The 24,709-nt window shown below is 39.1% G+C and overlaps 1 protein-coding gene across 1 annotated transcript in view; it reads left to right on the top strand.

Annotated features, from left to right (window-relative positions):
* Positions 1-8,714: 8,714 nt before the first annotated feature.
* RAB3C (RAB3C, member RAS oncogene family) overlaps positions 8,715-24,709 on the top strand; it is a 121,726-nt gene continuing 105,731 nt past the window's right edge. The window contains exons 1-2 of the mRNA XM_027878924.1: positions 8,715-8,823; positions 19,119-19,346. Of these exons, the coding sequence (XP_027734725.1) occupies positions 8,800-8,823; positions 19,119-19,346 (252 nt within the window). The 5' untranslated portion in view covers positions 8,715-8,799. The remainder of the gene's footprint in view (positions 8,824-19,118; positions 19,347-24,709) is intronic.

Genomic DNA, 24,709 nt, shown 5'->3' with positions numbered 1-24,709 from the left:
GTGCTCACCAGTCTGGGCAGTAATGTTTATTTCCTTTATTGCATTATCCCACCATCTCCCACCCGGATGCAGAAAGGCAAACATGATCAACTTCAGCATATAGTCATCACAGAAAATCCATTTCCACTGATTGTCCACTTTTACATGAATTTCCAGTGCCTCAGTTGCTGAAGTGCTGTAGAAATATGTGTGTTTCTCATTCTCTTGTTCATTGAGAGCCTGGGTACTGCACCAGTGTACCTTTGTGAATCGTGGAGGCAGCTCAGGTAGGCTTCTTGAAATTCTTCCCTATGACAACCCTCTCTTTTGGTAAATACTGCAAATTTGCTGGTAAATTTGCTGTAAATCCAATAGAATATACAGCAACTTTCTACTGAAGAATAGGAGCAAGTGACATCTCTGAGATAAACCTTGACTCTGAAACCAGAAAAGTCACCTTCTTAAAAGCTGTTTGGCATGGCTGACTCAAGAGCTGCTACATATGTACAGTGATCAATACATCTGCTTTTCCTCAGTATAAGTGAAGCTCCTGTTGGCTCTAATCTTCACTTCCTGATGCATTGCTTTTAGAAAGCAACATTGTGTTTGTTCCCTAAGTAAAACCAACTGTTCGTGCAGTGAAGCTATTTCCATTTGAAGAGGTCTTGCTGCAAAACTCATTAAGCATCACTGATAGAATACACATGGATGCAGCTTTCAGGCAGAATAATAGGTTCAGCCTTCTCATTATTTCCTGTAGAAATTAAATCAAAAAGTTTAAAAAATACATGGAAAACAAGTTTTCTGCTTAGTTACACTCCAAGCTTTTTGATACCAGATTTTTCAGATAAAATATAAAAGGTATGAGTTTTTTGTCATATTCTTTTAGCTAATAAACAAAAGGACATCTGGGTCTAACAGATGACTTCTTTCTTCAGCTCAGTTCAAAGCAAGTCTTTGCCCTGGCTTCTTGCAAGCTGTTAGAGCTCAGAGGTATGATGCCAAAAGACCAGTGTGTTAAAGTATGTGTTTCTCCACTGAATGCATTTTTTCTCCCTCTTTACCAATGTCTGACAATGCAGGTTTGACCACTCTAAAAAATACATATTTCAACAGTAGCACTCTTACTGCAATGCTTTGCCTATGTGTCCTTAACCAGAGTGTTCATTGCTATTGTTGATTGACAGAACTTGTCATATATTTCAGTAGTATCATAGGGCTGGAATGATCTGGGATACTGGATGAATAAAAAAAAAAAGTTGACATTACCACATTCCTTATGTTTTTACTTTACAAAGCTGATAGGTGAATAATTATGAAGGCAATCCTTGTGGGAAATCAGATTATTATCCACAAATCTACATTTCACATTCTTGAAACTAAAGCCATATGACCTTGTTTTTGTGTTTCCAGCCAGAAAAAAAAAAAAAAAAGTACTAAAATCTGACGAAGCAGATACAGCCTTAAGTTAATTCTTTCCTTGTGAATGTATCTAAACAAAGAACATAAAGAATGATTCATAAGCTGTCATTAATCATGTAGGGAAACTGCCAACCACTCAATATCTTTACTATGGTGAACAAATTACTAGCTGCTTTTAAAGACTCCAAATATGTTTATGAAGTTGATCTGACATTTAAGGCTGAGTTGGGGCTCCTTTCTTGGTTTTGATTTTCAGTTTAAATCCTCAGACCTGAGAGAAGGTGGATGCTTCTAACTGAAAGCTAATGAGATCTACTGCATCTCACAGAATTACAACATCACATCTGGCCTCCAGGGGCTTATTTTTCATATCCCTGATAAAACAGGACTGTTGTCTGAGTAGGCCTAGTGATTGGTGTTTTAAGTACCTATGCAGAATTGAAAATCAAGCAATGATTCTTTTTCTTCCTGAGTCATGCATAGCTAAGGGATCCAAAAATAGCAATTAGGTTGTTTCATGCCACAACAGCCTCTTCTAACACAGCTGCAGAATATTCATGGGAAGTACTTGATAAAATCACCACGATATCATTAGCAGTAACTGTTCCTATCTTGAAATGATTCTGAGATGTGAAAAAGCAAGCAAAATTAAACTATATAAGACTAGATGTAAATATATTTGTTTCCTCCTTAATTTTTACATTTCTGGCTGAAAACTATATAATCTGACCATATGCAGTTCTTTTAACTAAATGTTTCTTCCTTTTTTTTTTCTTTTTCACTTCAATCTATGGTTACAACAGCAGAAACTTTGAAAATAAAATACAGTGAACTGGAGAAAAATTAGTGAAATGTAGCAATATCTGTTTCTGTAATTCCCATTATTATTGCAAGCTTTATGCTAATATCATACTGAGGGAAGACAGACTAGTCAGATGCAAAATGAATGAATACAGCACTCCTAGAAGACTCATTGACTGTGTGTATATCTGACAAAGCAGGTAAGATTCTTGCTTTAACCAACCAGACTGTCATCAAGAGTAGAAAAAAAAAGCAACCTCCTTGGTTTGAGAGCCTAAACCCCATTGTTTATGGATTCTGCTTCTCTTGGCCATTCTGCAGAACTTTAAGCAGATTAATTCATTACATAATATTTGCCACTATGATGTTTTAACAACAGTTTTGGCAGTGCAAAAATGATTTGACAGAGGGACTGTGTGAAAATTCCTACCAGAGCAGTAGTCCCAGAACCCCTCTTTCTTGATCTAATTGATCTAAATTGTTTTCAGCACTGAGCTGTTAATGTCATGTGGTATATCAGAGACCCAACAAAATTATTTTGTTGGCCATATTTAAAAATTTTCATGCTTGATAGAAATTAATGAATGGTCTTTTCTGCGCCATCAGAGCTTCCACTTGTCAAGGAGAGATCTTGTGACAAAAGGTGTAGAAATGCATAGGCAATAAAATAACCATTTTTTTGACATAGAGAAAGTTTAGGATGATAACATTTCACCAGGAATAAAAGGCCTGTTGCAAAAATATTTAATAAGCAATGCATTTGATATGTAATGCAAGAGCATTTTTTAATCTGACAGTGTGTGCACTACTAGGAAATATCTCTACAGATGTATGCACAGTTCCAAGAGTGCATTTTAATTCCATGAGCTCAATAACTCTTATAACCTGCCCATCGTGATGAATATACACCACTTTGAAGTCCTCTTGAACGGTTTGCAGGCTCTGAGTGTAAAGCCTTTGTTCAGGAGACAGCTGGGCAGACATTTAAAAAATCTGGAAGTTATAGTTACCAAAATCTGTGCCAGAAGACATAGTACTGCCACCTGCAGCTCCAGCTGGCATTTTCTCCCTTACCTGAACAGGTCTCTAGACATGCAGATGCATAGTGGTATGAGTGCTCAGATCAGGTGGTATGTCAAGAGTAAGAGGTTTTTGTTCTTCAGCCCCAGGACACATAGTATAGGGAGATGCCTTCAAAGGGAGGTGTGTGAAATGCCTGTTTGACCTCCACAGATTTGCATCATCTTACTGCAGACAAGAGTATTGTGCTATGCAATAGAAAAATGAAAATCACAGCACAGAAAATCCCTCTTCTATATGCCAGTGAAACCATTGTAGAATACGAGGATGCAGGAAATATGATGGTCTATCTGGTGCTGTGACCCAGTAGCCATGGCAACAACAGTGCAAAGACAGATTACCCTGATGCTCGTTTCCATCAATGGCAAGTGATGCAGTGATTTATGCTGGCCCCTCATCCACAAAATGAAAAGCTGCATTTCTGTTTTATGTTACAATTCTAGTGGTAGCAAAGTTAAACAGGGAAGACACCAACAGTATTTTCTGTTCTGAGAATCAGAAGGAAAAAAACAACATCACTGACAAAAACCGTTTGGTTGTCCTTCATTGTAATGCAGACCTGTCAAATCTCATGTGATGAGTATCAGACTTGTTCTTTTAGCAACTGCTTTCTCATTCCCTACTCTGGCATCTCAAGTTCATGCATCAGCAGCGTGCTGTCATGTGGCCTGATGTGCAAGCCTTGTGTGCTGGGATTTTAAGGATTTTACAGAATTTGTCTAGGTCACAAACCCAAGCATCTATACAGCAGTGAAGCATCTTCATCCGTTGCAAATACAACTTCTATGGTTTATCCCATGACAAGATTTGCTTTACTCTGTCTTCTAGCCTGAAAAGAAGTCCCTACAGATGTTTTTCAGTGAGTGTGTATCTGAGATCTGTGCTTGAGACAGATCTTGTCTTGTGTCAGTGCCAGATCTTCTATCAACAGAATTTCTAGCTTCATTTTAGGACTGTATTTTGTTAATTTATGCTTGCCTTCTTGATGAAATAATGGAAAGAAACCTTCCTGAGATCTTTAATCACCATTTTCTTGCTTTCTATATTTCCTGTTTACCTAGTCAAAAGATCCCATACTTTTCTTTTTAAAAAAGGAAAATCTCAAAAAGGCATATATCAATATTTACATTTTAAAATCATAATCCAGATTTGAAAACAGACTGAGTCAGGGTGAATGGCCTTTATTCTTCATAAAGGACTCGTAATTCTCCTTTTTTTCTGTTCTCTGCATCCAAAGTCCAAGTCCAGGATAAGTCAAATGGCATGCAGGAATAAAATAAGTACTGTTTTCTAAAAGGTCAGTAGGAAAAAGAAAGCTATATGACATTAAGGAAGAGAACATGAGAGAAAGCATTGTCAAGGCGAACATATGTTTCAAAATGGCTGGTTTTTTTTTTTCTTTTTATCTAGCCAGCACCTTTGTTTTCTTAAATCAAAAATGTTAAGGATTTCTAAATTAATCTAACAATTACAAAAAAGGAACTATGATCATTATTTAACTGCTTTTGTGTTATTATTCTCCATATTAACTCAGGTTTCTTCTACTTCTCAATCTTACTTGTTAATTTAATAGCATGGCCTACATTTTGAAAGTTTTGAAAGCACAGAAAATATTTACTCCTGATACATGCACTGAAATTGTGAAGTAAAAGTTACACTGCATTTGCATTACCTTTACTTATGCAGACCTCCAGTGCAAACCTGAGAAACAGCTTTGTTAAATCTCCATCATTCCAGAATTCATGCATACAAAACAACTCTCTTGGTCACAAACCAGTCTCCTGTTACTTTTATTAATACAAGTTTTCTCATATTTCATATGGAGCTCTGAAAGTAAAAAACAAAACTGCGTTACAAAGATAGAAAAGTGTCCTAAAATCACACCGTTCTACATCTATATAAGTCAGATTGACTGTGCTAACTCTCTCACAGGCAGCATGTTCATTCTAGGTTAGCTTTTGTGATAACTTACATTATTTGAATGACTATTTGCCACCACCTAAGAAGAATCAGTATTTCTCTTATTTTCTTTTGTTGAATTAGCAAACAGTAATTAACTTGTTCTGTGAATCTCATGATCCAGCAATTGGTACGAAAAAGAAAAAAAATCAGTCCTGTGAGTGTTAGCAAATTAAAAGGAGGTAGTATAATCAATACAGCTGAAAATCTGATGTTCATAACTACTTCTGTGGTGTTCCTACCACTCCTGGTTAAATGAATTAGATATTTTACTAAACTAGGTCCCTTGTATGTTAGAATTTGGTGAAAATAGCTAGCTCATACTAATTACATTCAAAAGGGAGCTTCAAGTACACCATGCTCCAAAAATGTTAACATACTGTGACCCAGTGACTATTAATCAACAGAAACTCCTGCCTGATGGAAACAGTGCTCTGTGGACAGGATTATCACCACAGCATGACACTGGACTAAGATGCTTGAGGTAAAAAAGCTTACTTATGTCTAGCATCATACTATTTAATTCCAATCCATTTCTTTCTGATGCCCTCTTCAAAAGCCTCTGAAGAAGACAGAAAGGGTAAATTTTCTGCAAGACAACAAATAATAGACAAAAATTGAATAGTGAAAAACCACCCCACTATCATCTCTTCAATCAGCACACAAAGAAAAATAACATGGCCAGGTTGGATGGAGCCCAGAGCACACTGGTGTAGTGAGTGACATCCCTGCCCATGGCAGGGGTGTTGAAACCAGGTGATATCTAAGGGCCCTTCCAACACAAACCACTCCATGATTCCAAGAAATTTCAGTGTTAATTATGCATTCTTATGACTTCAACAATTATAGAAATAGAGAAGTATTATTTATGCAGATTTGCTGTTTAACATTTTCAGCATAAAAAAAAAATCCCATGCTTTACAGAAGGATATATGGCAACATAAAAACAATACAGCTTTATATTCTATTGATAGTTCCCTGTATGGAGGCTATAGGTGAGAGATTACTTTGAGAGATTACTTCAAAACTTCAATGCTAAGATAAATGCCAATATTTAAAATATGTGGGGGATCTTTGTCTTGGGATAAATTTGGGAACCTGGTATCATTTAGGTCTTGTAATTTCTAATGTATCTGCAGAAACCTACTTTAAAATTCTAATAGAATAATAAATCCATAGTATCCATTTTCTAAATTCTATAAACAAAAACTTCTCTGAATTCTTGAATACTTGAACGGGTCCAGAGAAGAGCAACCAGGCTGGTGAAGGGACTTGAGCACAAGTCCTATGAGGAGACGCTGAGGGAGCTGGGGTTGTTCAGCTTGAAGAAGAGGATGCTCAGGGGTGACCTCATCACTCTCTACAACTCCCTGAGAGGAGGTTGTAGCCAAGTGGGGGTTGGTCTCTTCTCCCAGGAAACAATCAGCAATAGGACAAGAGGGCATGGGCTTAAGCTCTGCCAGGGGAGGTTTAGGTTGGATATTAGAAGTTCTTTACAGAGAGAGTGATCAGGCATTGGAATGGGCTGCCCAGAGAGGAGGTGGATTCACCTTCCCTGGAGGTCTTTAAGATGAGGCTGGATGTGGCACTGAGTGCCATGTAATCACACTGGGGTTGGATCAAGGGTTGGACTTGATGATCCTGTAGGTCTCTTCCAACCAAGTTGTTTTAATGATTCTATGATCTACTCTTTCAAATATCTATTTAGCTAAGATTGAAAATTACATTCCAAAATGTGAAATGTTTTATGAAAAGCTATAGTTTAATATATTCAGGATTATATTACATATTTATAATACTTTCTAAAAACAAAACCTTATAAAACAAAGCTTTCATAGGAGAATATCAGTTTTTCTCTATCTGATTGATAATACATATAAATGCCCTGCTCTAAGAGGGAAATGGGTTGTTACTCATAATTTTTCCCATAGATATTCATCTAAAATCAACAGTAAGAATAAATTGCATGCATCAAAAGATAAATCAATTCTTAGCTGTTCATACATGCATGCACACATACAGATAGCCTAAAATGCTGAGCAAATTCATGATTTACATGCTCACAATGGCAGAAAGAGCAACATTTCATGTTTCATGCAGGAAGGAGGAGTGAGCTGCAAAAAAATGCACGAGGTCTTTGAAAAATACTCCACTTATTTCCTATTTTCATATTATAGTGGGGTAGGTAAAAATAGCTGCAAATGAAATTAAAAACAGAGCTAGAATGACATTTCTTCTGGCATCCACATTCGTGTCTATTATGCAGTTTGCCCACGTCACAGCTCCCATGGCTGATTCACTTTATGCAATACCATGTGTACATAGAAGTGGATAACCCACAGGGAAAGCTGTTGTTTCCATTCTGCCTCAGACACTGTCCCTGCCCTTTCCTCCGTCTGGGATGTGACTAGCTCTCAAACGTTGGGCAGCCATTGCCAGAGTGAGTCACCCATGCCTCATCTTTACCCTTTCATTAGAGCAGAATATGCCAAATCTTCAATCTGGCTGCAACACCCTTTATGCATTTTCCTACACTCTGTGGACCTGCACTTTTGAGCCAAACGTAAATGTGGGGTTTTGCATTAGAAGATGGGGTTACATGGAAAGTGCCAAGAAGAGATTTAAAACATCATCTCGGACAATAAAAACCACCACTTCATAATAACCTTGCTACAGACATCAAAACTGACTATCGCCACCCAGAAGCGATGTTGCCATGTCCACAGGGGGCTGTTGCCATCGCACAGCAGCACGGCTCTGCCGTCTGCTCCTGTTAGTTCACCGCCGCAGAAAATCCAAGCGAGGCAACAGACAGCAAGACATCGGGGTGCGATGAGGACGAGGACCAGGGACTGTCACTGTGCACAGCGAGGCCACTGACGAGTCGAAGGGCGCTAGGCCTCGCACATCCCCAGTGCCGGCGGCGGGGCACGAAGCGCGGCGGGGGAAACGAGACCGGCCAGAGGGCGGGAGTAGGATGAAGAGCCCGGAGCCGGGATAAATGGCCGGCAACAGCCCCGAGGCGCTGGCACTGCCGGCTCTCCCCTCCCCCCCCCCGCAGAGGGCGCTGTGCAGCGCCGCGCCCGGGCCCGGCTGCGCCCTCCCCGCTGCATGGAGCGCCTCCGGCAGCCCCCTAGCGCCGCTGCCAGCGCTGCCCCGGCGGCAGCAGTCGACCCGGAAAGGCAGCGGGACCGGCTCCCCCTGCTCCTTCCACGCTCTCCGCCGTAGCACGGACACAGCGCGACATCCCTTCCCCAGCCCCAGACCAGCTCGCAAAGTGCCACGCGCGCCCCGCGGCCCCGCCTGTTCCACGGCCGGGCGCTGAGCACCCCGGGAGCTGTAGTCTTTCCTCCCGTCCCAGCGGCGGCGGAGCCGGGCAGGAGGACTACGACTCCCGGGGGCTCGAGGGATGGAGGGCGGGGCGGGCCGGGGGCGGAGCGGGGACAGCTCCGGTGCTGATCGCGACGCGGGTTTGCCGGGAGAGCCCGGGCGGGCGGCGGTGGCTGCCGACGGGCGGGTGCGAGCGGCGGCGTGCGGGCGGCGGGGCCGCGCCCGGCGATGAGGCACGAGGCGCCCATGCAGGTCGGTGCCCGGGCTGGAGCCGAGCGAGGGGAGCGGCGGTACGGGACAGGAGCCTCTTCTCTCTTCTGCCGGGGGGAGAGGACGAGGACACCCCTAGCGTGTCTCAGGGGTCTGTGCGAGGGGCCGTGTCCCCGTGAGGGGTCTGCCCGCCGCGGCGCAGCGGGGCGGCGAGTCCTCGGGCGGCACAGCCCTGCCGTGGCCGCCACCCCGGCGCCCTGGCCGCCGGCGGGTTTCGAGGCACATTCAGATACATCGGGCTCGCAGCTCTCCTGTGACTGGGTGTCAGTTGTTGGGTGATGAGGTGTATCGAGGCCCTATCGGGATGTGCAGAAAGTTGGCATGATGCCTCCATCTGTTTATTAGAGGAGCACTTATCCATCTGCATCAGGCAGAGGTGGCTCTTGGCTAGAGCAGGGTGTAGCAAAGAAGTGGCCCCTTTTCAGCAGTTTTTCTATTTATGGAAAGATATAACACCCATCAGCACTGGAGTAGAAACTGGTGGTGAAGTGGTTAAGGCACGGCGCTGTCAACGCCTAGGCCTGGGTTCGATTCACGGTTAGGACGCTCCCCGGGCAGATGGAGCTCGTTAGCCCTGTAAGGCAATCCGTCTACGTCCTGAGGACCTCGCTGCCACCGTCCAAGCTCACTTGGCCCCGGCAGATGAACCTCAGGATTAAAAGGTGGGCTCAGTTCCACGCACACTGTGTCTCACCTGAAAAATCCAATGCGCAGGCTGGAAGGTGTAAAAACCTTTCCCGGTTCTTCGTTCGCGAAGACTGGCCATTACTTACTTACTACATCACACAGAGTTTTTAGCAGTTTTCAGGTTGTTGACTCTAAACAGTTTGTGCTGGTCAACTGTACTTCAGTTGTGAATTAGGACCTAGTTTGTAATCATATGTGGAAGCTCTGGAGCCCTCAGACTATACATTCGAACACATGACTGGTTTTTAGTAGAAAAGTGGATTGCTAACCATTATTTTGCAGTCAAGTACAAAGAGCACTTTTGCAGTCTGCTGTGATTTAGGTGATGAACTGCAGCCCTGTTAGTTAATGTTTTTCATGCTGGATATCTACTCTGGCACAAAAAAAGTTTTGTCTGAAGGGAGGATCTGCATCATTTTGCCTGCTACATGCATATGTCAGAACTGTTTATGTAGTATTTTTTACTTATTCACACATGTTTATTGAGCTACTGAAGTTGTGTTTACTATGTATTGGTTTTGGAGAGCATTTCATTAAATGGAAATTTTGCTAGTAAAGGGTGAAAACTGTAGATTGGTCTCTACCGTATCTGACATTTTTGACAGGTTGTTGAATTCACTAAAGTTCTTAAATAGTTGTGGAAAAAAAAGTGGTGGTGCAACATTAAAACAGAATCTAAGGAAAGGAGAGTCCAGATATAAAAAAACCCATAAAAATTGTACTTGACAACCAGAGAATGCCTTCTTGGTTAATTTATTGATTGTCAGAACAAGTGAAAATATTGTAGAAAACATGGCCTCAGTATAAAAAGAGACAGCAGAATTCTATAACTCCACCTGTAAATTCTGTTTTTTCAAGACTTCTGACATTGTCAGTCAGTGTCCATTTTTAAGCATGTTTCATCCAAAATCATAATCATACGCATCTGGATTTTTCCAAAATGTGAAAATGCAGTCTGGCAGAGAGATATTTTGATTTTCAGTTGTAGTTTTGAGGTTTTTTGTTTGTTTGTTTCTACTACTTACACTATTCCCAGCATAAAATATTATTCCTGTAAAAGATTTCAGTAAGACAATTTTCTTTTGTGGATTCTTCTTAAGAATCTTGTTTTCCAGCATTAGGCTAATATGGCTGAACCTTTTTCAAGTGTGGTTTAGACTGACTGAACTAATTGCTTGATTTATCTCTTTTAGCTATGTAGTTTCCTATTGCATGAAACAAATGTAGTTGCTTCTTTGCACACAACAGTATTTTGGAACAGTTTGTTACAGAGCTATCACCTCTGAATTGTAGAGCAAGGGAAAAAGTGTTCAAGTATATGTCTTTTGATCATGACAAAAACAACTTGGAAGAGAGTGTAAGCATTTTTTCCATTTCCACTGAGCAATAATTAAAAAGAAAACTAAAATGCTAATATATTTCAGCAGGATGAAAAAAATCCAGACTGATCACTTTCTGTATTTGTGAATTCTTTCTTTCAATTGCATTTCATGCCATTTCTCTGAAGACAGGAATGACCAGCAATTGCCACAAAGGCAGTCCTTCCAGGAAAGAGTAGCCTAATGTGAAAGCTTGCTGTTGTCATCTACTTCATGTAAATGGTTCTGGGTCACAGCTGTGACTACTTTGCATTTTTCTAGCCAATTTTTAAGAACAGATATCAGTCTTGGTAGTGCTTATGGCTGTGGAAACGTCTTAAGTTAAGAAGTCAAAAGTAATGAGTTCTCTTTTCTGTGAAACATTGAATTCTGTATGGTTTCTGCATATTCTTTTAAGATTTGGTCTGAATTACTTGAAATGTCTATGTATCTCTCAGTAGTTTCCCTAAGGGTTTCATGGTACTTTCAAAGGTGAAGAAGGTTCAGTGGGAAATTCTCAGTGATTCACACACCCATTCACTGGCTTCTAGTTTCACTCCTTATCTGATTGTCACCATCATGGTTAGGCTTCACAAATGAAGATTTGAGAAAGGCTCTACCCACGCTTGCTACAAGTGCGCTGATGGCTAAAAAGGCCAATGCAGGATAGGCAAGTCAGGTGCAGAAGGCACAGCAGAAAGACTCCCCAGGTGATATGGACAAGGCGCGATTCTTTCTGCATTGTCTTTTCTTGTCAAGAGTGATCCTGTGAGTGTTCTTAAAAGAAGCAGCAGCGTTGTAAGTAGAGTGTTTCCATGTATCCCAGCTGGAGGCCAGAGTAGACCAATGGTGGTGATCAATATGGCCAAGGCTGAGGGATTGTTTCAGGCAGTCCTTGTATCCCCTCTTCGGGGCTTCTCTTTTGGCAGCAGCCAGTGGCAAGTTCCCCATAGAGCACAATCTTAGGGAGGCGATGGTCCTGCATCCTGGAGACGTGCCCTGCCCAACGCAGCTGAGTTCTCAGCAGCATGGCCTCAATGCTCGTGACTGCTGCCTGTTCAAGGACAGACGTGTTGGTCACATAATCCGTCCAGTGGATGTTTAGGATTGTACGGAGGCAGCGCTGGTGGAAGCGTTCTAAGAGTCACAAGTGGTGGCAGTAAATGACCCATGATTCAGATCCATATAAAAGAGTAGACAGTACAATGGCTCTGTAAACGCTGTTCTTAGTACTTCTCTTCAGGTGTTTGTTTTGCCACACTCTTTTATGGAGTTTACCGAAAGCTCTGTACGCCTTTGCTGACCTGTTGTCTATTTCTGCATCAATCTCACCATCCGACGAGATGATGCTTCCCAGGTAATTAAAGTGCTGAACAGATTTAAGCTCTCTTTCACCAATGGTGATATGGGGATGATAGGGGACTTCCTGAGGTGCAGGCTGATATAAAACTTCTGTTTTCTTCAAGCTGACTTCCAGACCAAAAAGCTCAGCAGCCTCTGCAAAGCAGGATGTTAAACGCTGCAGAGCTACTTCTGTGTGGGCGATGAGGGCGATACCATCCGATTGTAGCATGCAGATTTCCCACATACCTGCACTTTGCCAAAATACAAAAAGAACTGTAGTTTGGATAACCTATTCTTAGTGTTTATTAGTGCATATGGACATCAATGGTGGAAGTTTGTAGAAAATGCTTGCCAGGACATCAGATAATTTTTTTCTTTGCTTTTCATATCCTGTTATCACTGGCAGTGGTTATGTAAGATAGATTTATAACAGACACATCCAAACACAATGGAGAAGGGCAATAACAAGCAAAAAGGCTGCCTACAGATATTGAAGAAGTATTATAAAATTGTGATGGGAAAAACCAATCAAATCTATTAGATGCAGGAGTTTGCATGGCAATTCAGCTCCCATCACTCTGCAAAATTATTGGATATGTCAATCTCAATTCAAATTAGAAGCTCTGGAGTACAAGAGCCTGCCAAGCCAGTGACTCCACAGAAAAACTCGTATACACCTTTTTGTTAACTGATTAGGCTGCATCTGGAGTTTGTAGTCCTTTTTCTGTCATTACCTACTTTTGGAAGTGTACTGTAGAAACTCACTCTCTTTCTGATTGGATACTTACTATTCTCCAGCACAGAGGCACTTGGGGCTAGTTTATACTCACTTGTTAATGTCCAGTGTCTGCTTCAGTTTACACCAGTCCAAATAGTTCTTATTGCATGATGGCCAGATTACTATCTAGAGAAACAAGCTCATGTTTTACTTTCTGTTTTTTGGGCTTTTTGTTTCATTTGGTTTTGATTTTTTAAAATTATTTTTATTTTTTTGTCATAAGGTAAGCTCTTCCTTCTTGTAATCTCCCTAATAACCTTTCTGTGTATTTTCCTGTTTGAAAACAGGTTTCATAAATACACTTGACCAGAATTGTCACTAATGCTGTCTCAACAGGGCCCTAGACAGTGGCATTAGTGTTTCACTTTGTCTCTTGGCCTGATGCAACTGCTCTGGCAAGTAAAAAGTTGCACAGTCTTTCCTAGTCTCATGCCCCTGAGTGCTGTACTAAGCAGAACAAATGGCAGAAGCTTTAACCATCTTGTCTTCATTTTCTTTTATACCCCCTGGTAAATCCAAGTTTCTCCTAGAGTACCTGGGCTGACTCAGCTTTTATTTTTTATTTTCAGTGCTGCACTATTTTGGTGGCCTCTGTGTTAGACTAACATATTTAGGACTGTATCTCTGGTTTTGCCTCTCTTTGGAGAAAGAGATTTTAATGTACTATCTAGTCTGGTAACTAGAAATATGCTTCTTAAGCTACCCTTTTCATGGAGAAAGTAAATTTTCAGAACTGTTTTTTATTTACCCTAAATTCTCCTGTCCTGGGCAGCTGCTACCAGTGTGACCACATTCATGATAGTTCTGTTGATATGAAGCAAATAGAGCTTCTTTGAAGTGTTTTAGACTTCACCTTTCAGTATCTCTTTGGTATTTCCCAACTTAGCATTTCAGTGTGCTGCTTAAAAAAACCTTTGCATTTCTAACTACATGTTTCAGACTGGGTAGTAGTATGTTTACAGATATACATGACTCTAACCTCATAATACCTTGAAGCAGATAAGCTTCTCCTGATGCTACCAACTACATTAGTTTACAAGCTGTGCTCTGCAGATGTCTGGCAATCAGCAAATTCCAAATAAGTGGCCGGTGCATTGTCTACTGAACTCTGTTAAACCTTATTAATTGGTAAGTTAAAAAAAAGATAATAAGGATTTGTAAGAATTAGCCGTAATCTGCATCTGTGGATACTGATGTATTTGTTGAGATTCCACCAAAAGTACAGGAGGTTAATTAACTTACCCAAGATGTAGAAGAGAAGAAAACAAAAGTCATAGAATGCCTCTGAAAGAGTTAAGAATAAAATCCAATCTCTAGATTATTAGTCTGATATTTTAACTAGAAAATAATTAATTTCCTCATGATTTGGTTATATTGCCACAAGGTGTGTATGTATATATGTGTCTGTGTGTGTATATATATATATGTGTGTGTATGTATGTGTATATATATGTATATATATGTGTGTAAGAATTTTGGTAACATTTTAGCTACTTTGATGATGCAATTTGATCTACATATGAAAGACAACTAATGTGCAGTGTCACTCACTTGCACATCCTGTGTACAGTTTGGTGAGTTACAGTCATTGAATTTTCCACCATATTTCATTTTTTCAATATCCATTTGTTATGTTTGACTAATCATATTTTACAAAGGCAGAAAGATCCCCTTGCAAAAGGCTGCATGTACAGGGAACTGTGTTTTTATTAAAATACCAGGTAAAGTCAATTTCTTTTTAGAAAGCAATAGAAATGTATATATTTACCCTGTATCTAGAAAAAGACTGTTGCTCTTTCCATTGCAACCAAATTGTTCTAAAATAAACCTGCCATTTGTGTCTGGTCAGTATCATTTCACTTTAATCTGATTCCAAGAATCTGTTAAAAAGAACCTCAGTTACCTCTCGTTCAGGGATGGGTTGTAACAGCGCTGTTTATAGGAAAGTGGTCTTACTCTTTGAAAAACTGTAAATTAGCTAGTCAGTGTCTGTCTATCCTTACTGTAGATAGAAACAAGGTATTTTCCCTGGGCTTACTATTGATCTTTTCCTTTCAGACATGCCTGTTATTGGAGTTTTTAAAAGAAAACAGTGTATTTGTGAAAGGCATATAGGAATGAATTTCAGTATTTTCTATCTCAGGTTTTCTTGCCCTTTGCACCGTATTTTCCAGGGGCAATTCATCCTGCATTAAGCATCCATAGTGGAGTGCACATAAAAGTGCAAACTGAAGTCATGTGCACGCCAAGGAGGTCACAGCATGCTGCTGTGCCGAAAAGCTGTTCAAATTCTATCAAAGAATGAGGTCCTCTAAGGCATAAAGAATAACATGGCCAAATGTTTCGTTATGATTATGAAGGTGGCAGGTAAACACACAGTTTCTCAGACATTTGTCCTCAACTCTGTGTTTTCACCTCCTTTTGAGATCAAGGAAACAGCTGAACATGAAACTTGAAAAGTATCTGGATCTGATATAAAAGACTCTGCTTAATGATTAAACTTGCCTATGCCCATAAATAATCCTTATTAAAGGAATTTAGAGATGTGCTGGAAGCAGGGGAACACACAAAGCTATATTTTTTTGTTCTTGCACCATATTCAAGCTGGCAACGTACCTCCTTCTGGCTTTGATAAGGAATAGGCATGTCACTCTTCTTGACTGTAGGTTTTCTGTTTGTTGTCTTGAGATTAGATTTCCCAGTGGACTCTCAAGTCTGTCGTAAGTCCTCTAGGAGGTGGCTTGAGACTGCATGTGTTGCTAACACCCTGATGCATGTAGGGATATGAATAGGGACTCATTCTACAAAAAACCTCAAAACAAACCAAACAACCAAGACTGCAATTTGCTAATGAAAATAACCTTATACATTTTCTCTTCAGTTTTACTAATAAGGAACAAATTGTACTAAAGAGAGAACTCAGTGTGTTTAGTTGGAAGTGATGCTTGTTTGATATATTCATTTCATATTTGAAAAAAGAACTTTGTCCAAATAAAGTTAAGAGTTTTGCTTTAATGGAAATGTAATATTATAACATTAGAGAGATTTATTTCATTCTCATGTATGTATGTAACATTTAATTAGGGGTCGGAACAGGACTTTCCTAGTGATTGTTTCTAGCATCGTTTTGAAAGGAGGAACGTAACATCAGCACTAACTTCTTCACGTTTCTTTTACAAATACCTCCAGTAGTAGTGACAAGTACTATTAGGAATGAACTGACATATTAGTACATCAGGGAGTTGACTACAGTGCATTCCATATTTACTTTAAGTCAGCAGCTTGCATTTAAAAAGGAGAAGCACTTCTGGCTTATTCGCAAAGCTGGAGAGGACCAAGTACGTAGACTTCCCTTACAGCAGAAAAATAGAGATTCCTCTGGAGTATAGTTTAGAATGGGAGCCTAATGTAAATTGTGCTTGAAAGAATATGTCTCTTTGCTTACTACAAAATGAGTGAGTTTTGGAAGTAATGGCAAGGCCTTAGCACCTGTACTGAGTTTGATGTGTCTTCACACTAGTGTACGCACTAGTACTTTTCTAAAAAAGTCATTTGGCTTTTGGACACAAGAAAGGATCATTATCCATAGTCTAGCGAGACTGGCTCTCTAGGCTAAAGTTAGTCTCTCCAAACAGTTTGAATTGCTAACAATACCTCACTAATCCTCTTGGAGAAATTAGTCCTTTCTTATGCCTTTTTTTAAGAAATTGTAATCAAACTATTGCACGGATAGTGCACATAAACACATTAATTTAGAGGAACACTGAAGTGTCTCTGTAGGCAAAGTCTATGTTTAAAACTACCAATGGGAAACACATTCTTATTCAGGAAGGCTACACAATGTATGAGATTTAGTTGGCCTATTATTAGATTCCAGGTCTCCCTAGTTCTCTGCTCACTGAATCATACTGTTTCTGAAGTGTTAGGCATTAAAGTAAGTGGGGATGAATTGTAAGCCATATAGGACTGAGGGCAGCAAATGGAATGGAAGATAAAACCTCTTTTTGTAAATCTTAAGCAAGTTGAAGAAGCTACATGGAAGTCTTCTTAGGAGATAAAATCAAGAAAGAATATGATGCTCCTTCTTGTAACAAATGGTGACTCTTGGCTTCAACTGCTGCATAGCAGAGAGAAGCCAGAAGGGTGATGAAACAGGCTAATGGGGCAAGGACACAGGTTGCACACCCTGGCATCCACAGCCACTGCGCTCTTTTGTCAGATGGACTTCATTGACTTGTTGTTGCAAATTGTACACAACCTTAGCATAGCCTTTACTGTTTTATAATCAGTTGTAATTAATGGCCAGTCTCTTCGCGAACGAAGAACCGGGGAAGGTCTTTCCACCTTCCAGCCTGCGCATTGGATTTTTTTAGGTGAGACACAGTGTGCGCGGAACTGAGCCCACCCTTTAATCCTGAGGTTCATCTGCCGGGGCCAAGCACGCTTGGACGGTGGCAGCGAGGTGCTCAGGACGTAGATGGATTGCCTTATGGGCTAACGAGCTCCATCTGCCCGGGGAGGGGCCCCGACTGGGAATCGAACCCGGGTCTCTGCAGTGACAGTGCAGTGTATTTTCCCCTGGACCACCGGGGGCTCCCAATCAGTTGTAATTAGACTGCTATAAACAGCATTTGATTTTCTCACATTCTCAGCAAAATATGCCCAAATAGTTATACATTAAGGGAGAGAAGTGAAGGTTTTTGTCTTTCTTATAGAAATCAGAAAGCTAAAAGATTACCAATGTGTATATTTGGTAATATTTAGGGTTTTGAACCAAAGCTTCTTTGTTGCATGCCTATGGAAGAAGTGATTAAATTTCAAGGCCAATGCAAATACTCAGGTTGCAAGCATGTAGGTACCCAATACTACATTTAATGAAGAAGGTAATTCTGAACTCAAAATCTGAAATCAAATGCTCACTACTGTATTATATATTAAATATTTATCTTACACTGAATTTTTTTTTTAAAAGCTTCCTACTTCCATTGTCTTCTTCGGGACTTTTTGTCCCTCGTCCTCCTATAAGCCTCTTCAGTAGCCCGAAGAAGCTGGCATACTGTTACTTGTGCTATGAAACAGCAGAACTAGCTCAGAAAATTTAGGCACTAATTAAAATTCTGATGAGAAGGTGTGTCAGTGTACAGCCCTCACCCTGGTTCCAGCTGTCCTTTCTGATTGTCCAAAAGGACTCTGAGATGCCTGACTTAGAAAGCTTTTACATGAGCTGTGTTTCTGTAAACCTTTCTGTTAGGATATGGTGGCTGTCCTTCTGTCTCAAATCAGTGTGTAAAAGTATAGAATAATTATATATATTTATATATAATATAATTAGAATAATCACATTCAAAAACCTTAAGGTCTGCCTTAAGGATTTCAGAATACTTGAGATTTTTTTCTTAAAAACCATATGACGTGTCCCTGCGCATAACTACCACTTGTAATGGTGTTGTATTAACACCGGAAATTCAAAAAACTGTAGAATAACTGGTACTAGAAAAAAATCAAGACCTTTTTTCAGATGTATATACCCAACTCACTATTTAATCGTAGAATAATTAAAATCTGGTAAAGGCAAAATGCTTTGAGGCATGGAAAAGATAACATATTTCCAGTAAAATGTTTCAAGAATTTCATTAAGTGTAAAGCTTACTCAGCTTTTGCTTGGAAATATACCTGAAATGTCATAAAGCTGCACTGATCTCTTATTTCCTTCTTGTACAAGTGAAGTATCTTCATCTATACTCTGACCGTCTGTTTCATTCTTCAAGTTTTCTGAAGTCAGATCTTTTTAGTTGTATACTCATAAGCTGCCCTGCCCTGAATTTTTAGTATTATTGCTTTTTGTTTTGGTACTAGTCACCAGTGATGCTTACATCCTCTTTTGCTACCAGAACTATTACTAGATAAATTAATTGTAAAGGAAGAGTTAGACCTCTGTGAACTTCTTCTTGAAATTTATATTGAAGTGTACACATTAGTAATATTTCAAGTAGGTGTTCTTCTTGAACTTCATTGATACATGGTATGAAAAACTGCAATAAAATCTAAATGTCTCAAGTTTTATATGATTCAAGAAACTATAAACTGTTTCTTTTTATTTTGAATTACAGATGTCATCCGTTCAAGATTCCAAATATGGCCAGAAAGATACCTCTGACCAGAACTTTGATTACATGTTCAAACTGCTCATTATCGGCAACAGCAGTGTTGGGAAAACCTCCTTTTTGTTTCGATATGCTGATGATTCCTTTACGTCTGCATTTGTAAGCACGGTTGGGATCGATTTCAAAGTAAAAACAGTTTTCAAAAATGAAAAAAGAATTAAGCTACAGATTTGGGTAAGCTAAAAATAATAATTCTGTGAATTAAGAAAGCTGTAGCAGTACTGCAGGTTTACATTGAATGTCATAACTTTTATATATAGACAGAGCGAGAGAGCACAGTATTGAAAAAGCATTTAATTATTTCCTGTGTAATCTTTCTGTCTTGAATAATAGAATACAGACAGTATTTTTAAGCTGTTGAAGTACAGTAATTATATGTTCTGAATTAAATTCCTCTAGGAAATAATACAGGTTGCCACATATTGATATCTGTGCAGTGAGATACAAAGCGCTGTGCAATATATAGGCTATTGAAAGTGATACATGTTATATCAAAATACCTTGAAATATCAGTTTTAGGTCTGGTGTATTCCCATAAAAAATTATGAATTCCTGTAGGAGCTATGATAGTGAATGCGTAACAGAAGGTGTAATTCTTTGCTCTGTTAGTTATGTTTGTCATCCTGATCACCTGAAACATCTTCCTTCTGCTGAGAAGTAGTGCAAAGGTGTAGTGTTGCTAAGGCATACAAAACCCATCATTCCTTGCCTACACCTTAGAGATGATTGAAGGATACCCAATGTAGAAAAGTGTGATGCTAGGGAATAGGTAAAACGAAATGATATCCAAAACTATACACAGTATTCAAGGGAGGCATCTAAAACTACACACAAAACTACACCAGTGCAGACCAAAGCTGGACAGTCCTCCCCCTTGTCTTGCCAGTGATGCTGGGCCTGATGCACCCCAGGATTTGGCTGGATTTATGACAGATTTGCTGATGCTTACATCTGCTAGTTCTTGGGTGAAACTCAGTAAAAGGAAAGGGAGGAAGAGCCGGACATTTCATAATGTGAGACTTGGAGTTAAACCTTCAGATCTTTGCTATCTTCCTGGGGTACTTGAAGATTTTGAGCAGTGTTTCCTTGGTGAAACATTCATAACAGCCTTAAACCACATATTTTTTGTTTATTTTGGTTCATGAATACGAGTAATTTAAAATTAATTTATGATGGGCAGTCATTAAATCTCAGAAAACCTGAGATCAAATCTGAGCAGTTCATCTAACATTATTTGAACAGCAGATATATTGCGTATCTTTTTAATATGGCACAAAGGAGAATTTTCCAGAGCTTACTAGGGTCTGTCTCATTCATGTTTTTTTAGATAGGCTTCAGCCCTTGGTATATCAATTTTTTGTTCTGTGCCCTCTAGGACCAAAGACTTTTTGCTTCTCAATCTTTTTAAGCTTAAGTTACTGCTATTATTATTAGTGAAGTAGCACTACATACTAGGTTACTGTATACCAAATGCGTGGTTTCGCTTTAGTAACGTGCTAGTTTCATTGTTGTAATGTTGGAGATAATGTCAACATTGCCTTTTTTTTTTATAACGGAGCAGTTAAACTGTGTTCATATTATAGTCTTCACACAGTTCTTCTTTTAATCACCAAGTATCCACTACAATACATTTTATTGTTCATGTCTCTCCTAGCAAAAGCAGCAATGCTAGATTATGATGTTGTAGTAATGTGATTAGCATACTTTTCATCTCTTCATGTCAGACTTCAAATATGTGCTTGGCTCAAAGTTGTCCAGCAATCTAGATGTGTTCAGTTCTATCGACGGCATAGAGGGGATGTAGCAGTAGAAATCTTTCAAGGTGGAATGAACTTCCAGGTCTAGCAAAATCTTCATTTTGTTGTTCTTTGCAAGACATTAACATTCAGAGTCCAAACGGGCTCTGACAGTCCTTGCCTGAAAAAACCTGCAACCAAAATGAGTGAAACAAACCCAAGAACTCCATGTCCCTTACAGAAGAGGAATGAGAGGCACAGAGCATAGAAGAGACCTTCCTGCTTCAACTTGAGGTGAAGAGTCACATACCAGGATGAAGGCACATGATGTAGGATTAGAAACAAGACTTCAGATCATACTTTCATGCTAAAGGTTTTTATCCTAGCCAGTGTTGCATCTTTCTTTGTGGTGGTGGGGGTTCTTTCCCCCCCCTAAATTTTTAATGCCAATTCTTAAAAGGCCTTGTCATTGCGAAATCAACTCAAATTGCACAGCTCACTATAGCTGTTTAGATGGAGTATTTTGCATTGGAGCATTGTTTTGCAGTTAGCCTTGCTAGTAAATTGGTTGACTGTTGCACTTCTGGGACCTTCAATAAAGTCAGTAAATAAGTAAAGAGTCTCAGAAAGCTACTCTAGTGCACAAAATCTGAAGCAGAGCACTATTACCCCATCTCATAAGTTATATCAACAGCAATATTGTTCTTAATATGTAGCATCTATATATGTAACTTGTGTCTGTATTATATTATACTTTAATGTTTTTCTTGGGTTATGCAAATATCTTTCTAAAACGAAGAGTACTCCTGTGATATCCATTTCAGTTTCAAACTGCATGTATGAAAGAGCATTTATATTAGATAAAATATAAAATTGAACAAGTCGTAGTGAGTGTGATTTGATGTTAATGCTGAGTAGAACATGCACGAGGTTATAACACTTCCTTCAAAATCAGTGGTAAAGTATTTGATAACATCATGTCATAATGCATTAAGCATAAATGAAATAAAATATTATCAAAAATCCAACAGTTTTATATAGTCAGAAGAAACTGGAAGTGCAACTTTTAAATATGTTCTGAATGACAAGATCAGAACTGAATTACTTTGCCATGCACTTAAGTGAAGGAATACATGGAATGATGCTGCTCTGATGTCCTTTCCTGGCAGTGGAATGCAAAAAGTGTAAATAGTAGTGCTGTTAAGCCACTAAAATTCCCTAGCTAGAGCACAGTTAATCCAACATTCGTCCTGTTAAAATATTTACGTATTCCTCTAGGGTAGACATTTAAACTTCCTGTTTAATAGTGCTTTCAGCATGATACTTTGTCTTCAACATGGAGTATGTTGGAACTCGCTGATTTCCAGAGAATAAGATTCTCATATGCTTAGCAGGGAAGGACGCAAGTTTGTTGAAAAGTCAATACGGGCATTCAAGGAAACAGAGTCATTACTTATTAGTTAAATTCACAGTGTGATTATCACAGATGAACAGGAAGATTTAACAGGTTGAAGGAGGTGCATTCTTTCATATTCAGATGCCCTGCAGGTCTTTTGTTTGTTTGAGGTTTCTCTTGCTTGGAGGGAATGGTATCTTATTCTTGAAGTTAATTTTCTTTCATTGTTCGAGTCAGGGAGGATGGGTCTCCATCTAGTCCTTGTTTTTACATCTATTTCATATGGTCAGAAGGAGCCTGCTAGAAGCGGTGTAACATTGTTTATTTTCCTCCTGAGCCAAACACCTTCTTTCAAACAATATTTATTACTGGGTTTGAGAGAGGTACAGAGTTCAAGTGCAATATTCATTAGTGATAGCACATTACCAAATCATAGGACCACCAGCAGGCTCTGAAATTTTGTTTAATTGCATATTATAAATGTGACAACCTAATATGGATATTAGGAAGACATTATATTAACATATTTCTTACCTTTTAGAGGAGAGCTATCCATAAAAATTATGGGCTTACATCAAAAGGTATTGATTTCTCAACTGAAACTAAAGAAAAAACAAATTAAAGAAATTGTGTCTGTATGCAACACATACATGCATAGGATAAAAGTCTACTAAAGGGCTTTAGGGTGCTTTACAGAGTTAAATAATAAAGAGCAATATATTTTCCCTCCATTTGGTTTGAGCTAGTAATATTAAAGGAAAGGGATGGAACTAGAAGGCCGTAAGATTCTCTCACTTTAAAATGCTAAATTTCACATTATGTTGAATTTTTAAAAAAATGTCAATACCAATTCAGACAAAATTGCACACTAAATAAAATTAATAAAAGCTTGAAGAGGTGCAAATGAGAAAATAAGAAGAAACTTAACCTTATAAATCTATCACTGTATTAACTGTATAAATCCCTATGCTCAGTATATTCTGTAGCTGTGATTCTAGAAAGGTTTATATTACCTTTGTGAACTCTGTCAATGGTATAATAGCAATAATAAACGGAAACAGCTTATGAAGAAAATATAGACTTATTTGAACAGTAGAATTTGTTAGCTACTGTGTAAAAATAAACCATAGAAAAGGGAGGGAAAAAAAAAAAGAAAAGTAAATTCTGGTTCCTAGAAAAAAGAATAAGATTTACAAATACAGGACTAGCCTTAGACTGGAAGGACTAGGGGCAATGATCACACATATATCCTCCCAGAGAAGGCAGGGTAAGACCTGCTTGTGTCAGCATATCCTTCTTAGAAGTGTTTGTGATAGTTTCACAAGCAACAGTTTGCCTTCACATCAACAGTTTTCTATAAATTATCATAGCCCTTAGGGACTAAGTGACTTCTAGGTTTTGTAAGCTGACCGAGGAAATCCAGTGTTATCATTCAATAATTAAAACTATAGTAGCTGTTAAAAAAAAATCAATAGGTGTTGGACAGCTGTTTTTCTTTCCCCTAAAGCTTCCTAGCAGCCCTTTATCAGTAAAAATAGTTCATTAAAAAGAAAAGAAGAGTGTGTGTGAGTGTGTGTTAGAAGAGTGTGTAGGAGTACCACTATCCACGAAAATTGCCTTGATATTGAAGTTTTTAAAAGTAAGTTACAAGTAAGCTTACAAGTGTGGAGGCAGTAAAATATTGCAGAAATACCCTGTAACAGTGGCTGGCTATTAGTGCAAGAATCCCTAAATACACTAATTCTTCAGAAAGGTGGTGGAAACTGAAGCAACAAAAGTGGAAATTAGAGTAGCATGTGGAGGAAGTGGGTAGGGAATGTAGGAAAAGTTTCGTAACTGGATTTTCAGGTCCTGACTTTGTCACATCTGATTCATCTAAGTGTTTTTAATTGGCATGACAGCCACTGCGAAGTTTATTTCATGAATTTATTTTATTTTATAGTTTATTTTCAAAGTTTCTTTCTCAGCTGCTGGTCACAATGTGTAGCTGCTGCTTTGAATACATAGCCTTTTGTCTCAGTTTAATTGAGACAAGGGTCTTTTGCTGAGGATGGATTAGGAGAAAAAGACCCAAACCTTCTTCTCTAGCAATTATAGATTCGAAATTAAGAGGCTCCGATTGAAGGAAAGCAAATTATGGAAAAGGGAAAAAGGAAAAAAATAACAGCCCTTTATTAAGTATGTGTGTATTAACGTAACACGAGGGAAAAAAGGAAGGGAAAAAAAAAACCAAGTAAAACAACCAAACAATACCCCTATACCCACCAATAATCCCCTTCAAGAACAAAACCGATAAAACCGGCAAAAAAAGAAAATCAAATAGTTCAATTTTTAGCACTCTTTGGTGCAGTTCCAGCCACAGTCAGCAGGGGGCGCCGTCGCGTCACTGGAGATGTAAAAACTTG

This window comes from Empidonax traillii, unplaced genomic scaffold (genome assembly GCF_003031625.1).
Source record: "Empidonax traillii isolate 1590-97213 ecotype Southwest subspecies unplaced genomic scaffold, ASM303162v1 scaffold47:size1546949, whole genome shotgun sequence".
Taxonomy (NCBI): Eukaryota; Metazoa; Chordata; class Aves; order Passeriformes; family Tyrannidae; genus Empidonax; species Empidonax traillii.
The sequence above is the reverse complement of the archived record's forward strand: the minus strand, read 5'-3'. Positions and strand labels throughout refer to the sequence as shown.